Genomic DNA, 17,947 nt, shown 5'->3' on the forward strand with positions numbered 1-17,947 from the left:
GAAGATTGATATGCTTTAATAAGATATCAGTGCAGAGATACAACTTATTGGGTAAAATTTCCCATACAGTAATGTCAACAATAATCATATTAACAGTATTATAATAATGTCAATATACATTTAGCATATTAAAATATGTACTGTACGTACTTGCTTACTTTTTAATGAGAAACTGCCTAATTTATATATCAGCATCCAAATGTTGTCTTTAAAGTTGAAGAATAACCATAAAATCCAATCGAGGACATAAGGGCAGTAACAATCGAAATCCAAAGGCCGTAATGGGTTTATGGGGTCTCAGTCTGGTGAATGACCTTCATAGTAGTAGGTATTAGACAGACATACATGTACCAGCACTCTCTGCACATTCAAAAGCACAACTCTCACTGTAACATCATCATCAACATCATTATGGCTGCACTGCTTTAAGAAAAACTATGACTGGACCACAAGGTCACCATTTCCTCCGTTTGCATTAACATCTGAAAATTCAAGTAATTAGTATACTGCATTGCTTTATAGCTTAGTTTTTGAGTGACTAAATGGGCAGTGACCTAGATTTGCTTGTGTTAAGGCACCTGTAACAGTTTAAATATGAAATTATTGCCATTTACTAAACATTTTACTTTTTAAAAGCATATGATTTTCTTTGACCCAGACATAAAATAGTCAATTCAGTCTAGATGTATCTGGTTTATTCAGGGAAATATTCAAAATTTCACCCAACAATATAGTTTTCCCTAGACACAAAGAGTGATCCATCTTGAGGAAAAGTCTGGAGAGATCTACATCAGTGGACAGGCTGAGCATGTGTTATCTTTTTGTCTGTCCCTCACAGCTCGGACACCTGTTATCTGTCTACCGGTCTCTCTCCTACTCTTGTATTGTGTCTACTGTAACTGTCTATCACTGAACCAGATAGGAGTGTCAATCTGCGAGTCTTGAGCATCAAAATCTAGTCTGTGAAATCTAGTTTTAAATCTCTGACTTACTGTAACATCTGGATAGTTCAAGGAGTTAAAATACCTATAAGCCACATAAGACATGTTAGAACCTATAGTGAACATGCACATTTCAGTTAAGTATTAAAGTCTGAGTAAATATCACTAAAACATGACCAGGTCACATTTTACCTCAAAATTATATATACACAGTGCTGGGTAGATTACTTACAAATTGTAGCGCTTTACTGATTACTGATTGTAGTTAGTGGCGTAATCTTTTAGATTACACATTTTAGGTAATATACCATCTGACCACTATTTGATTAGTTTTAGATTACTTTTGACCTAACTCATGTATCACATAGATTTGAATAAGATTATTTTGTACCACATTGAGACATAAAAATACAAAGAGAAATATATAACAAAGTGCTTTAGGGGTTCGTGAGTTGATGAAAATCTAATACTTAATTAAATCATAATTATGTAAAATAAAGCAATAAATCACTTTAAAATAAAAACAAAAACACACTCACTAAGAAAATGTACATTTTATTTGTTTTCCTGCATGACAATGTAAAGAGACATGTAAAATAGGGAAAAATCAATAAATTATGAATAATTTACTGTGTTTATAATATATAAAATCAATAAAAAAAATAACTTTAATCTGATTTAAATCAGAGCATTTTAAAATTAATATAATTACAAGTACTTTTCGGAGTACTTGTAATTTTGGACTACAAGTAATTTTTGGAATCTGATTATGTAATCCAGATTACATATAATCAGTTACTACCCAGCACTGTATATGTAGAGCATTGTGACATTATTTTCATGACATTCCCCTTAAATGTGACCATGGACCACAAAACCAGTCATAAGGGTACATTTTTTGAAATTGAGATTTATACATTATCTGAAAGCTGATGATAAATAAGCTTTCCATTGATGTATGGTTTGTTAGGATAGGACAATATTTGGCCGAGATACAACTATTTGAAAATCTGGAACTATTGAAAATCTGGAATCTGAGGGTGCAAAAAAAGTTGTCCAAATGAAGTCCTCAGCAATGCATATCTACTTACAAAAATACATTTTTGATATATTTATGGTAAGAAAATTACAAAATATCTTCATGGAACATGATTTTTACTTAATATCCAAATAATAATTGTTGGCATAAAAGAAAAATCAATTTTGATCCATACAATGTATTGTTGGCTATTGCCAAAATAGCTAAATCTACCCATACGACTGGTTTTGTGGTCCAGGGTCACAAATTTGGTAATTCCCATTATTTGTCAGTGATAATTCTCATTAAATTTTATAAGAGTATAAATTGAAATCAGCAGAACATACTGCTTTTTTTTTTTTTTTTTTTTTTTTTGGAGTGAAATATGACCTGGACAGATTTTGTGCCATTCACTCCTGTGATGAATTACCTTTGTTAGTTGTGCATAGCCACTCTCTCAGACACAGTCTCACACAGCTAATCCACCATAAAGCAACACATCTCCAGTCTGGTCACAAATCTGGCTATTACTTTAAATACTGGATTGTGTGCCAAACCTTATCTTTGTACCTTGAATTACATAAAATCTTAGCAATATGTCACTGTTTTTTTTTTTGTTTTGTTTTTTTCCACCAGGGGTTTAGATTTGTGCTAGAATTTAACAGAAGATCTAAAGTTCTCTGTGAATGCGTGTTTAAGCATTACAGCACAGGAAAAAAAAAAAAAAAATCCACAACCACAGTTCTTGCTACATTGCTACATATTGCAAAGGTCATACCCAACAGACAATTTGGATGCTTTATGATTCAACTTTAAAGATAACCTAAGGGCAATTCAAATAAAAAGACAGTTAATGTTATTATCTAAGTATGCATATGGGTCAGACTGCATGAAGCACCATCTTCAAACAATGCAAAAGATCACTAAGATTAAACTCTTTTAAGGATCCAATATGCTACATAACATATCTAAAACAGATTTTTTTTTTTTTTTTTTATATTAAAACTCCAAATTTTGAACCCAACTGTACTGGCCTGCCAAGAAATGTAATATGCATTTGCATATTTCCAGAAAAATGCCACCAAGAACGAACACAGGACACCAGCACTGCAGACTCTATAAGGACTCTGATTCACATCTACTGAGTAGACAAGACAAAGTACCAGAACAATTAAATGCTTAACGTTATCATCAAAGTAGAAATCTATAGTAGAAATCTTAGAGCATCTTCCTTTAAATATGTATGTTTACAGCTAAATTGACAAAAATATATGTATTTAAAGTGGTCTGCACTATAAGGCAATAAACCAGATCAGAGACAGAAACACAGTATTGCCACAAATCGAACAAAGGCACATGAATAACATTAACATTGAAAGTGGTCAGTGAAGACAAGGCATAAAGACCCCATGAAATGAATTGCGGGCACAGTTTTCCTGCTGAAAAAGGAAGTTTGGGTTGGAAATATTGAAGGATTATTATTATATATATATATATATATTTTTAAATTGGCTTTGTTATGTTACAGTCTTGAACCATGATTTGCTATTTACTAGCTGATTGCACAGAGAAGGAAATGTTCATTCAGAGAATCTGATTGGACAAAAATTGTTGTAGTACAGGATGATGTCATCAATATTTTTCTCCATTTTCCCCAAAAAGTCTAGATTTTAGTAGTACACTTGCACAGTGATTCCCAACCTTATGTCCTTAAAGCCACTCTTCTTACGTATTTAATGTGTTGAATTATTATAATAATCCATGTCATTTGATCGTTTTCAATAATATTTCACATTGAACTATTTTATTCATAATATATTACATTTCTTGCATTTTAATTTAGTAGAATACTGGTAATATCTTTCCCTTATTTTTCTGGTACAGTTTTGCCATTTCTGCTTATTATAATGCATTTTTAAGGGGCTTGTTTTGAGAATACTATCTGCTACCAAAAGCACAATAATTGAGGTCACTGTATGTATTAAATCAGGTTGCTTTTTTGTGATATCTGGCAACTCTTCATTTAGAGCGAACACATTTGTGTGAGGGAAGAGTTGAGAAGCGAGTGGAAGGAAAACTATTATTAATATTTATTGAATAAAGTGGCTTGAACACACACCTTGGACACCAAATTGGGAACCACCGCACTAGAGTGAAGACAAGCTCAAAACTGACATTTATATTTCATGGGGTCTTTAATTATGTGCCAGAGGTAGGAAAGTTAGAACAAATGAAAGAAATTAGAACATTTAAAAACAAGTAGCTTACAGTAGATTTTTTTTCTTTCTTTTTTGTGTGACATTGATAGAGAAAGAGATGAGGAAAATATGCTAAAAAACAGCTTCAATGAAATCATCTGACAAGCAGAGGAACACACAGCCAGCTGAAGACAACACAACATTTAAACTTCTCCAAAAATACTTAAATTCATTCAGAAACGTTCTTGTAACTAAAAAAAATAGTACATGTATATAATTTATGAAGATGTAGACAATAAAAATAGAATCAAAGCTACATTTGTCATGTATGCAGTCAGGTAGGTATGCCTGTGAGGGGGTGTATAAGCATGTCTGTGTACAAGCTGAGGTGCGCTAAAGCTGGGATGGTTATTGTCAGGTTTGTGAGGGTGAGATGAGCGATAGGGTCGGGTAAAGAGGGATTGCATTTCTGTGGGCTAGTGTAGAAACTGGTCTAAGTGGACTGGTCTAATGCTCTTAGGAGGTCACTGCCCTGCAGCAAATGAAGATTGCCTTGCAACGGGACGTTGACCTCGCAGTCGTAACGCGTCAGTTCAGGCAGAGAGTAGGTCTCGAAGGAGGGCCCGATAAGACGACTCGCAATTCCTGCGAACACAACCAGCTCTGAGAATCAGCATCAACAGTGCATAAAGTACAAGTGCAGATGTGTGATTGTATTATTTAAGAGCTCACCATCCATTTTGGAGGAAGGCTGCATGCTGAACTCTCTGTAGTTACAACACTGTTCTCGGTAGCACTTTGCTGCCTGTCCGGTCTGATTACCCGAATACTGGGTCTTCCTGTGCTGGTGGTCCATGCCTCTATTATGGGCCATGCCTTTGTCTAGGAATAAATAAATTTGATTATTAATTTTTTGTATGTAATACGGTTGCTAAAAATCTTTTAGCATTTTGCTATTAAGCCATCCACTTTTTTGGGGGACTTAAAAAAAGTATTTTCCCATTCATTTTTAAAAAGCCTTCGTTAAATAGCTAAAAAACAACGAACCAAACCAACCAGCTACGAGGTAAATCACAACATAAACTTTGATTTCAAGCAAAAAACGTGTGTACTTGACAAACATATTTTTGTTTATAGCAATATAGCCCTTAAAATTTTTAATCTAATGAATTACATGATGTGGCGATTAATTAATTGAATTAATCGGAAATTAATCTAATCAAATAATTAATGAAATTTGGCTGAGAAATTACCCCCAAAAGATAATTTAAAGTCATTATTGTGTTAAATGAGAAAAGCATCAAATAGACATTACAAAAAGTAGCTTTAGGGGCCGTTCACATATCGTATCTTTTGCACGCGCAAGTTCGTTATTTCAAATGTAGGCGTGCAGCAAGCGCACTCATAATAGAAGCGACGTGGTCGCGCATGCGGTGCGGTGCGGTGCGCTCGTTTTTTCCAGGCGCGCATATGCCGTGGCACATCTCAACTTTTGACAAGAACTAACCAATCCGCTTCGGCCTTTACATAACAACATCGAAAGCTCAGCCGAACAACTGATCATAGCCGTACAGGGCGGGTTTTAATTTCTCATCTCCACATATATATCTAGTAATAAACCTAATGCAAGGGCTAGAAATCAATAAATCGTTTGCTGATACTTCCTCGTCATCATGGAGAGCACAGTTCATGGTTGCATAGCAACAACAGATGCCACGGGAGCGCAAGTGCTTGTGGAAAGGAGGAGAAAGCGGAGCGGGCGCGCTTTCTACGCGTTTTTAGACATGATACAGTATGTGAACGGCCCCTTAGAAAGAAATATTTTATATGATTAGAATTTGTTACAGTTTTAGGCTTCAACGGCCATGAGGGTGAGTAAATGATGACATAATGTACATTTTTGGATGAACTATACCTTTAATGGGTTAATTATTAATATGGAAATATGATTTTTTTTATTTTATTTTTTTTTTTATGAAATGATACTCTAAATAAGAAACTAAAACTGCCAGTAGGTATGGTAAATGTCTAATGACTAAGTCATTGATTCATTCATTCATTCGATTTGTTCAAAGTAAACGGGCCACTGAATCATTGGTTCACCAGACTGATTCGCTCAAAACGCTGATTAATTCAGAAACAAAACACCGCTGTGTGTTGCTCGGAGATGCACAACAGTTCTGCTGTGGCTTTACAGGTAATATTTTTGTTGGCAAAATTGAGCAAAAGCAGACAATATTGTGTCTAAAATATAACACAATATTAACTTCATATTTATTGAACTGTTTTAGGGTCATTCTAACTGCAGTTGTGCCCTGCATCACGTTTATCACCAATCAACTGTATGAAATGAAAGATGACCTACGTAGGCCAGAGGCGGAGCAAGTACGTTAAATGCGTTAATAATTTTAACACGTTATTTTTTTTCTCCATAACTAATTAATTAAATTGATGTGTCAAATCAACAGCCCTTATATATATACACACACATACATACACACATGTAATGTAGTTTTTCAAAAGGAATTCTTAAAAACACCAATAATAATCAATTTTCAGTGTACTACCTGACAAAGCGCTAGTGCTGAGTGATTTCCTGTCCATAACGGCACAGCTCTCATTCCTAAGTCTCTTCCACAGTGTCTGTTGTGACTTAGTGGGGGGTGACTCACCCTAAAACATGTAATATGATATAAGACATATAAGACTATACTACAAGACATTTATATAAAAAAAAAAAAAAAAAAAAAAAAAAAAAATCACCCAATATTGGATTAAAAAACATAAATATAATAAAATCAGCTAAAGGTTTAGATATACTTGACTGAATTTACATTTCTCATGATCTTAAAAATTAGTGATGCACCAAAATTTACTTTTTACCAAAACCTAAATTAAAGTTTTCATTTAGCTGAAAACCAAAACCAAATTCATTTAATCAACACTCAAATAAAAATAATAAACATTTAAATTGCACATATAAGGCAAGATTTTATTTCAACTTTAAAATAAATAAATAAATAAATAAAATTATCTTTTTAAAACTTTGAAGTATTGCACCTATATTTTGCAAAATGCTCCTCTCTAGATTTATTTTTTTTCTAGCTGACTAATGATGTATAGAAATCGACTGTCTGTTTTTCAGCAAACATTCATTCATGTTTATTTCGTGTTAGCAAAGGAACTCTTTTAAGATAAAATATGAGGTAGTTTTTGTTTGTTTAACAGTTTGTCGTCACTGCAAAGTTCCTGTAGTTTTTAGCATGAATTTATTATCATTCTAAACTGTAGAAATAGTAGTAATAAAAAACAAGTAGTGTTCAAACCTTTGACTGGAAGTATTTGAAAACTTAGCAAATCAAGTCATTTCAAGTTAAATATAAACAAACCATGGTCATCTGCGTGAACGAGCGCTTGAAACCGTTAGTGAGAGCAAGTCGAGCTGGACTCATATCTCTGTAGTTCTGCACAAAGTTCTCCACGGGCCTGCAAAACAAACACATGTGTCATCCAATGCAAATCCAAAGACAGCAGCACAGCAATGTTATCCTATGACTGAATCAAGAGAAACGTCCTGTAATATGCAGAATTACCTTTGCAAATAAAGTGGCATTCGATTTGCTGGCATGGTTTGGCAAGAGCGCTTTGCAGCTAAAGGATCCATCATTCCAGCCTTGCTGGGTAACGGAGGGTCAGGGGGCCACTGCAGATTCTGACGCCCTCCCATAGAGGACAGCGGGGTGCTGGCGGGATCATGGTAAGGAGGCATCTGCATGGGGCCCCTGCTACAAGGAATGGATGGCCATGACCCTACAGAACCTCCGCTGATGCTCTTCTTATCCCCTCCTGAACTCATGTTGGGCTGGAAGTGGGCAGCTGAAGGTGACCCCAAGGGTTGGAAGAGGCTTGTGATGTTGCTGAAGCTCTGCTGGTTGGTTACCAGGCCTCCAATTTCAGATGCTGGCTCCTCCTGGCAAATGGGATTGAGCTGGAAGTCCTCACCATCCATGGGGATGTAAGGAGCCAGTGTCTCCAAGTCCAGATCACTCAAGTCATTCTGGAAGGCAATGAAGAGGTTAAAGGTCAGAAAGACTAGAATCTACATTCAACATCTGTTTTTTTTTTCTTCTTCAAAATCTAATATTGACAGGATAATGAGAAAAAAATTTTTACTTGATCTCTGGAGATAAAAGACTTATGCTAACTTTCAGGTTTGTTTATAAGAATTTAAAGGGATAGTTCACCCAAAAATTAAAATTCTGTAATCATTTACTCACCCTCAAGTTGTTCAAACAGTTGATGGGCCCCACTGACTTCCATATTATTTTTTTTTTTCCATACTATAGAAGTCAATGGTGCCCATCAACTGTTTGGTTACCCATATTCTTCAAAATATCTTCTTTTGTGTTCAATAGGTTTGAAACAATTTAAGGGTGAGTTTGGGTTAACTATCCCTTTAAATATTAAATATAAATAAAATATTATTAATGTTACAGGCTGAAAATGTATTAACCTCTTGGTTGCAGGAAGCCTTTGTCTCTTGTGTGTCCAATGAAAACAGTTTCTCAGTCAGCTCCACCTTCAGGTCACTGTCCACTGGGGTGTAGTAATCTCCGGGGCTGCTGGGCTGTTCAATGTATAAGATATGCATTGAACACATAATGTACAGTGATAAGACATCAAGTTCTTACATAAACAAATGTATGAGGATAAGAAGATTTAGTATTTCAGTTTACCGTAGAGCAACTGCTTAGGCTGGGAGTTGCACTACTGGGAGGCGGAGCTTGGGGCACAGAGAAGGTGGCGGCCATCTTGGGCATGTCTCCAGCATAGCTTGTCTTGTGGCCATCATGAATAGAGTGAGAAACAGGAGGAGCAACAGAAGACACTTTGCTGTACATTGGGTGCTCCTCATACTGGGGCTGACCTGAAGAAAAGAATAATGGATTGTGCAGATAAAGATTTGTATTGTAGGTAGTGGCATAAACGGTGATAAACCAATATATCAGCTGTTTTTTATATCCGGCCTTTTTGAGACTACACTAGCTGATAACTCTGCACCTGCTTGACTGATTAACAAAGGTTATAGTTGGGTCAATCTATTAAAAAAATAAAATAAATAAAATGAAAATAAATCATCCCCAAAAAATTCCCACCAACATAACGTTACAGAAAATTTTAGGGGCTAAATGTGTTTAAAAAAATCCAAATGGCCCAAAATGATTTTCTTTGTAAAATTGTTGTTTATATATTTATTAGTAATTCATCATTATTTGTTAATTATTAAATTAATAATTTACTGCAATATACACTATACTGTTCAAAGGTTTGAGGTCAATAAGATTTTTTTTTTAATGTTTTTAAAAGTAGTCTCTTATGCTCACCAAGCTTGCATTTATTTGATCAAAATATACAGTAAAAGTGATATTGTGAAATATTATTACAATTTAAAAGAACCGTATTCTATTTTTAATATATTTTGAAATGCAATTTATTCTTGCGATAAAGCTGAATTTTCAGCATCATTACTCCAGTCTTCAGTGTCACATGATCCTTCAGAAATCATTCTAATATGCTGATTTGCTGTTCAAGAAACATTTCTTATTATTATCAATGTTGAAAACAGTTGTGTAAACTGATATAACAAAGTACAAAAGAACAGCTTTTATTTGAAATATTGTCTGTAATATCTACTGTAAAAGTAAATTGTAAATTGTTGGTTTAACTTAAAAAAGCAAGTTACCTGGTTGCCTTAAAATTTTGAGTTCATTGAAATTAAAAAAATAAGTTAATACAATGAAGGCAATTGGTTTAATCAACAGAAACGCAAAATATTATGTAATCTGAACCACATTAATTATCTAAGTTAATTTGACAAAAGAAAAAATGCTGTGATAACAAATCATGAAAATAATTTTTTACAGTGTAGATAGCAGTACCATTGGAAATCCCATATTGGCCCAAAACTGCAAAAATGACTATTGTTCTCACCAAAGTCAAGAGAGATGATGGTGTCACCCGGTGTAGGTGCAAGCTGGGTGAGATCTTCAGGCTCCTCTTTGAGTTTGGTGAAGAGCGCTTCACTTTGATCACTGCCCAGGGATCTTTTGCTTGGACTGAAGAAACTGTTCAAGTTGTGAGGCTTGAACAGAGACTCAGTCTGATCCATAGAGAAGATCATGGATTTCTCCTCAACGTCACTATGAAAAAAGAGCACAATGAAAGGTTGATGGCTTCTTGTGTCACCATATACAGTAAGCAACACTGTAGTGTAACAGTAAAGTTGAGTTTTGAGTTGTGTGAACATTCATCAAACTTTCTCCTTTTGTGTTCCACAGAAAAAATAATTTCATAGTTTTCATTTTTGAGTGAACCATCCCTTTAAGTTGTATTTTCTGTCTTTAATTGGATCACAAGCGTCGATGAGCAGAGAACAGAAAGTGCAGATGCAGTACAAACACATCACAAGCTTTGTCACCTTTCATTTTTTTGCCTTACCTCAGCACGTAGTTCACGCACACAATGCACTGGGGCTGGGAGTTGCGACTGTTGTAGATGACGGTACCCTGGGTCTCCACCCACACATAGCCCCCATTCTTAGCCAACATCCTGTACTGACCGCTCACCGCCTGGCCTTTGGTGCACACTAGAGAGGGAAGAGCAGTAAATAATATAAAAACCATTTTGAGAACACATACATTTTTTTAAATCGACTTTTTCTTCCCACTTTTGTACTGATGTTTTGATTAAATGGCTGGTCCAAATGTTTCCTTAGAGATCTCCAAAACAACATGTCTAATGACTAAGAGGGTCTTGGGTAGCTATAACAAACTGGGACAGACAGCCAGACCCATCAAGGGAAAGCTAACATAAGCAACAGGACAAACAGAGACGCAGACAATGAGGGATTGCTGATCTGAGTTTTGACAGTCTGTCTCCATGGCACGTTCGCCCTGGACTCGGTCCAGATCTGCCGTGGGAAAGCATTGGTTTCGGGTCATACGGTTCATTCCCGGCCTGCGCTTGCACTGCTCTGCAGGACGGCAATGTTGTCGTGGAAAGCCTTGCGACTTCATATACGCATTTGGAAAAGGAAGTCGCGTAGAAAGATATAGGTTCTAAGTGTCCTTGAGTCAACAAGCTTGGTCCTCCCAAAAGCACCACTAAATATTGAGTCGTACATCATCTATCAATTTAAAACTTATATTCCTTCCCACTGATTTGTTAAAAACTTCCACGTCTCATGCGTGGTGTTTAAAAATATAGGAAAGAAACTTTTTTTTATATGTACACTACCGTTCAAAAGTATGGGGTCAGTATGATTTTTAAAAAAACGTATTTTTAAAGAAGTCTTTTATGTTTACTAAGGCTGCATTTATTTGATCAAAAATACAGTAAAAACAGTAATATTGTGAAATATTATTACAATTCAAAAGAACTGTTTTCTATGTTAGTATATTTTGAAATGTAATTTAATTTGTGATGGCAAAGCTGAATTATCAGCATCATTACTCCAGTCTTCAGTGTCACATGATCTTTCAGAGATCATTTTAATATGCTGCTCAAGAAACATTTCTTATTATCAATGTTAAAAACAGTTGTACTGCTTAATATTTTTTGGAAACAGTGATATGTTTTTTTTTTTTTTTTTTCTTCAGGATTTACTGAATAGACAGTAAACAAAAAAAAAAAAAAACAGCATTTATTTGAAATAGAAATATTTTGTAACATTAATAATCTTTACTGTCACTTTTGATCAAATACTGTAATCCCTGAATAAAAGTATTAACTAAGAAAATCTTACTGACCCAACATTTTTTTAACAGTACTGTACATGCTTCTTTTATTTATGAATCAATAGATATACGTTACTTAAAGAGCAGGTAAAAAATGCTTAAGGTTAACAAAAAATTAACTGTTGATTAAAATGCTAAATTTGGTATTACATTGGGGGTGGAAATGAATAGGCTTGGGCTTGGTGCTGGTAACCCAATGCACAGAACAATGTTGATGAAAATATTCATGAAGCTGAAAATACAGAAAAATATGAAAATGCACTCTGTCATTGACTAGATATATTTAAAATAATGTAGGCCCCCCCTTTTTTTTTTTTTTTTCTTCACTGGTAACACATTGCATTATTTTACATTATATTCAACATTATATATAGTAGTTCAATGAAGAATTGACACTAAAACTCTGTAAACTTGAATTTTTCCCCCCCTCACACAGTAATTTTCATTTTGGGTGAACTATACACAATACATATTGTTGCATTCTTGTATTGCAATATATTGTGACACGGTATATTGTTACATCCCTATTATTCATTCTTTAATGTGAAAAACTTGTTTTTTTTTTGTTTTTTTTACAGGCAAAAAATGTACAGTGGAGATGCAACGAGAGGCAAATTTTGTGATGACGAAATCAGAGAAAAATTTCTCTCAGTAATGAATGGGAGTGAGTAACAGAAAATCCAGAACTGTCACACTGTATGAAGAGTGCTTCAGATATGCATTTCTTTTCTGAGAAGTACACAATCTGTAAGACTGTGTCTTCATGTATGGGAAAGGTTTTTTTTTTCTTTTTTTTTCTGGTCGTTTGATAAATAATGGAAGCTCTTGGAAAGTTCAAGTGATGAAAATGAGTGCTGATACATGCGAAAAGAAAGTGGTTGATTAAAACTCAGAAATGCAGTCACGAGGCAGCCCCACACTCTTCCTCTTAACAAGCCTAATCCAGATCAACACTTTTTTCCCCCCTCATCTACACACTTTGAAATGACTCTAATTACATGTTAACGTCACGGTGGACAGAAGCCACTCCACATCCAGCATCTGATTAAGGAGCAATCTGGGACACCTGGCCAGGCTGAGGAGCACCGTAGCTGCCTACTGCTGCGTTCTTATCTCCTCTGTCACTCCTAATGGGGTTCAAGATGTCCTAATGGCTGCTCCGGTCATCCTTAATAGAGCCAATCCAATAAGGCTCTTTTGAATCGTATTCATAACTCAAACATGTATTCGAAATGCAATTTGTCTGAAATGCAATTTGACTCGGGGGGCTGACGATCTCAGTATATATCTCGTTGTTTGCTGTGTGCGGACAGTCTGTGTTTGTGAACGTCAACAGATATTAGGTTTCACCTCTACTTAACAAGAAAGAGAGAGATAAATAAAAGCTTAAAGGCAATTAGGTGCAAGCAGCAGGTGAGAGATGAGTAACAGTGGCTGATGTATATAATGTTGTATGTATGATGATGATGATATATGTGACCTGTGCTTACAAAATAAGTCGCAATAAGCAAATTTTCAAAAAATTAGTTGTATTTTCACATTCTCTATTAAAAAACCTTCAAAATTATGTATTTGTTGGGAAAAAAAGAAAAGAAAAAAAAAGCTACACCTGTTTGAAGTCGATAGAGTCAGCAAAGTCAATTTTGAGAAAAATCGAGTTGAAGTTTTCTGAAGGTTCATAAAACAAAATCACATAGCAACCATACTTTAAAATCCCTGGTAATAACACCAAATTTGGCTCATACCAAGTCAAAACCGAATATCAAAAAAAAAAAAAAAAAAAAAAGTATATTCAGCTTTTTTTCCCCATGATACCACAATTGTTTGATTAACATTAATGAAACAAACAGCCTATATATTAATACCTACTGTACCACATGGATAGGTTATAATACAATGTTACACATCAGATGTTTTTCCCCAACAGGTAACCAAATGTTCACTTAAGATATAACAAATAATGTTTGCGTGAATACTCGCCAAGACAGATATTTTGAAATACTGTATTTCTGTGTATGTGTGTAAATCTGAATCGCATGCTGTCTGAGGCGTCTTTGTGTGCATGCTTCAGATGTGTCAGTCAACGCGAGTAAGATTGGTTTGTTTACATCAGCATGTGTTTTAAAATCACATTTCATTGGTTCAGACTGATGCCATCAAGAAAGTTGGAATACTGCGCTTTAAAACGATACCAAACTTGTGCTGAGGGGAAGCGCCAGTCGCCGAGAAGTGAGCGGAGAAAAACTACATTTTTCATGGACAAAGGAAAGATATTCCTCTCAGAAAATGTACAAATAAAAGATACTTTTAGATGTTTAATTGATATGTGGAGCATTGGGATCGCTAGACAAGGGCTAACTAATTTTTGTGAAAACCTCAAATTCAGCCAAAATTGAAATTTTTCACTTGTTTTGCCTGTATCTTGTAATTAACCCATGCACATTGCACGTAATTAGCCCATCCGACTCATTTTGTCAGCATGGGTCACATATTTCTGTCATGACATCTCTTGGAGTATTTGGCATGGTAATCGATATGACAATGTTGATATGTTTGGTCTTAGCAGAATAGAAGCTCATTGGTTCATTGGCTGCTGATACAGCAGTAACCAATGAGCTTTAAATACTTGGTCAGTGTCTGCTGTAGCAGTTTGCAGTGTGCTTTCCACCTTCCCCAGCTCCACCTGTATAGATTTTCCACAGGTAATTCATGTATGCTATATTGTACAGCAGCAGCAGCAGCAGAAATGATCAACAACAGCAGCAGTGTAGCAGATGTATTCTGCCAAGACTAAACATATCAACATTGTCATATCCATTACCATGCCAAACACTCCAAGAGTGAATTACTTGTAGCATCTCTATACAGGTGGAGCTGAGGAAGGTGGAGGGTTTCTGAAACCATGCTGCAAACTGCTACAGCAGATGCTGACCAAGTGTTTGAAGCTCACTGGTTCATTGGCTGCTGATACAGCAGGAACCAATCAACTGTGAGATGTGATTGCAAGCAGATTGAGTTAAGGACCTATCAGACTGTGACATCTCAAGTTTCATGACAGAACTTTGTATGTGTGTGGTGTATGTTAATAAATAAAATATAAATAAATATTATTGCTTTAATTGTGTTTTAAATATAGGTCTAAATGTAAAATTTGCAATTGGTAAGGTTTTTAATGTCTTTGATAGAAGTATTTTATGCTCACCAATGCTGCATTTATTTGATCAAAAATACAGTAATACTGTGCATACAATAATATAGTGAATTATTATTACTATTTAAAATAATTTATTTATATATATATATATATATATATATAAAGTTGTACATATCAGATAGCAGTTACACACCGAGTGGTTTAATGCTGACTTGTTCTGTGTTGAGGGGTTGAAACAGTAAACCTTGGGAACGCAAGCCTTGCCACCTGTGCTGACCTGATCCGCTGCTCTTTCTCAGAAGCGGACTGCCAGCTCTTGCTTTCTAACCACACTCTCTAATCCTCTTCCCCGGTTCGATCACATGGCATCGTTTGATGCACGCAATGGTAAGGCGATGTTAGGAGTGTGTGTGTTGTGTAGCAGTCATAAGATTATACATGTGATTGTGATTTTCTTTTCTTAAATGTGTTCAATTATATCACAATAACACTTAATTGAAGTGTGAAACTTTTGCACAAGCAAAGAGCTGAAGGGGGAAACGAATGACACATACGGTTCTGGTGGCTTTTGGTGACGTTGTCTGAGTCCAGAGCGTGGTAGAAGTCATATGCAGATCGACCGAGAAGATCTTCAGGACTGTAACCCATCAACTCAGTAACTCTGGAAAAGTGAGAGGCAATTAACATTAACACACACACACACACACACACACAGAATTGTTCTAAAGCTCTCAGCTATTTTCTTTGATCTGCACAAGCTTAGTATTTTTTAAGCCAATTTAATAATGATCCATTTCATGTGATTTGTTTGGCTGATATCAAGAACTGGAGTTTTCAGAAACCTTGTGTTTTCTGAGGGTGAATAATTGAAAAAATGAGAAATTACATATTAAATATTTAATATATCCATAATAAAGGATGATATACGTATACCAGAACTGTATATGGAGAAAATGGACATTGAACATTTTACACTTTACACATTAAATTTTCCTCGTCATGGTTTAAGTAATTTTTACTCTTTAATCAAGAACACAAGCCAATGTGTGATTGTGTGTAATGAATGTGACAGGAGTATTATTTAGTTATGAAAGTGTGCGTTTAGTGTATTTGAGCTGATCCTTGTACTGAAGTTACATAATGCCAGACAGCTGCAGGTCACTGACTCTGTATGCATGAGTGTGTCTGCAGGCCTCTGTTCATTAAAGAGCCCTCTATTCATTCAACTAACCATCTCTGAGCTGATGAGGCAAAAAAGACACACACACACACACACACACACACACACACACGGGGCTGGGGTGGATCTTAGCCAATGGCTGAGAAAAGTCTGCACCTACACAAAAACAGGTGATTTTTCGTCATCTATGAGAAAAGTGGGGAAAACTGTTTGAAAGCTATTTTGAAATACAACAAATATGTTGTTTAATGAAGGCCTTGTATTCCTCTTTCCATAGACGCTGTACTCCAAAAAGGAAATAACCATGTTTTAGACCAATCTTCTCTAAATTTGTGCGCTGACATCATAGTAATGACCATAATTACCACTGGATAGGTGCTCGAGTAAGTCAAATGACTCTACTTTTCTCTTATTCTCAAGGTGACATAAGTCAGAGCTCTTCTCGAAAGCAGGGAACACTTTCAAAAGCTACTACGGAACATTTCAACATTTAGCCAATCATTACATCCATTAAACATGTCTCATCTGGTCTTTAATGTAATGTGTTTTTCAGCTTTTTTTTTTTCCCCCCATTTCCTTATGCAAGCTTTGCAGACAAACTGGCCATTATCCAACATCCAACATGCAGATCAATGACATTGCACTATATTTTTGGTACTAAATCATTATTAAAATACTACTCCTATGACTTGAATTTCCCTCTTGTATAATGAACATGTTTTTAATTTCTGACTTAAAACTGACTTTTTTCTTTTTTTTTTAAATGGGGATGGGGTAATGGAGTGTATGGAGAACAAACCCTAATTTTTTTTAAAAAGATTTATATTTTTAAAAATAAACATCAGCTAATTTGGCCTTTTAAGACAAGGTAAGTAGTAATTGCTAAGCAAATTTTATGCTATAACGAGCTAGCTTTGAAAGCATAAGATCCCACCCTCCCTTCAGAGCTCTTTACAAAGCCACGCTTCCTCCAAAACACATTAATGCGTACAGCAGGGAGCAAACAAAAGAGTCACAAGAGACGTCGTTAAACTGCCTCATGTCTCAAAGCACATAACATTACAATAATAATGAACATAAACAACTTAAAGAGCACTGACCTATACCACCTGACTGCTGCAGATTCATTTTGCCATTGATAGTGTTGTCATTGAAACATAAATTTGAGTCACAAACCACTCCGAGTATAATGTCACGGGTTTCCATCTCTTCCAAATTACGGTAGTTATGGCGTGAATGCAGCATAAGCTTGTTATTTTGATTCGGAAGGAACTGCAAAATGTTGCTGCTGTTTTGGTTGCGGTGTTCGGTGACTGACGTCTGTCTAACTCTGCATAGCATGAAACGCGCTGATGACGTGTGATGTCTGCGCAAACGGTGTGAGAGGGTATGTAAAAACATACGCTGACAGGCAGGTAGGACATCCTATCGTATGCCTCGGACCGAGGGATATGATTGGACGAACATTTTATGGCCCTATGCCTTCCACAAACGATATAAATACATATAAATACATTTAGACCACTTAACTTAGTGTTTGCTATTGGGATGTGAAGTGACTTTTCAACCAGCATAACAAAAAATGTTTTTGAAGCAAATCACCTACCCTGCTTTTAAGAGCACCCTTTATTGATGGTGTCTAGCATCACAAATTTCCTAT

The 17,947-nt window shown here is 35.5% G+C and overlaps 1 protein-coding gene across 1 annotated transcript in view; it reads right to left on the minus strand.

Annotated features, from left to right (window-relative positions):
- Nucleotides 1–17,947, minus strand: part of epas1b (endothelial PAS domain protein 1b) — a 46,538-nt gene continuing 28,591 nt past the window's right edge. The window contains exons 7-16 of the mRNA XM_051916523.1: nt 15,662–15,768; nt 10,656–10,803; nt 10,149–10,357; nt 8,894–9,084; nt 8,671–8,784; nt 7,751–8,214; nt 7,547–7,643; nt 6,725–6,830; nt 4,890–5,039; nt 1–4,802 (exon numbers count right to left, since the gene is read on the minus strand). Of these exons, the coding sequence (XP_051772483.1) occupies nt 4,651–4,802; nt 4,890–5,039; nt 6,725–6,830; nt 7,547–7,643; nt 7,751–8,214; nt 8,671–8,784; nt 8,894–9,084; nt 10,149–10,357; nt 10,656–10,803; nt 15,662–15,768 (1,738 nt within the window). The 3' untranslated portion in view covers nt 1–4,650. The remainder of the gene's footprint in view (nt 4,803–4,889; nt 5,040–6,724; nt 6,831–7,546; nt 7,644–7,750; nt 8,215–8,670; nt 8,785–8,893; nt 9,085–10,148; nt 10,358–10,655; nt 10,804–15,661; nt 15,769–17,947) is intronic.

The sequence above is a fragment of the Ctenopharyngodon idella genome, chromosome 13 (genome assembly GCF_019924925.1).
Source record: "Ctenopharyngodon idella isolate HZGC_01 chromosome 13, HZGC01, whole genome shotgun sequence".
In the NCBI taxonomy this organism is placed as follows: Eukaryota; Metazoa; Chordata; class Actinopteri; order Cypriniformes; family Xenocyprididae; genus Ctenopharyngodon; species Ctenopharyngodon idella.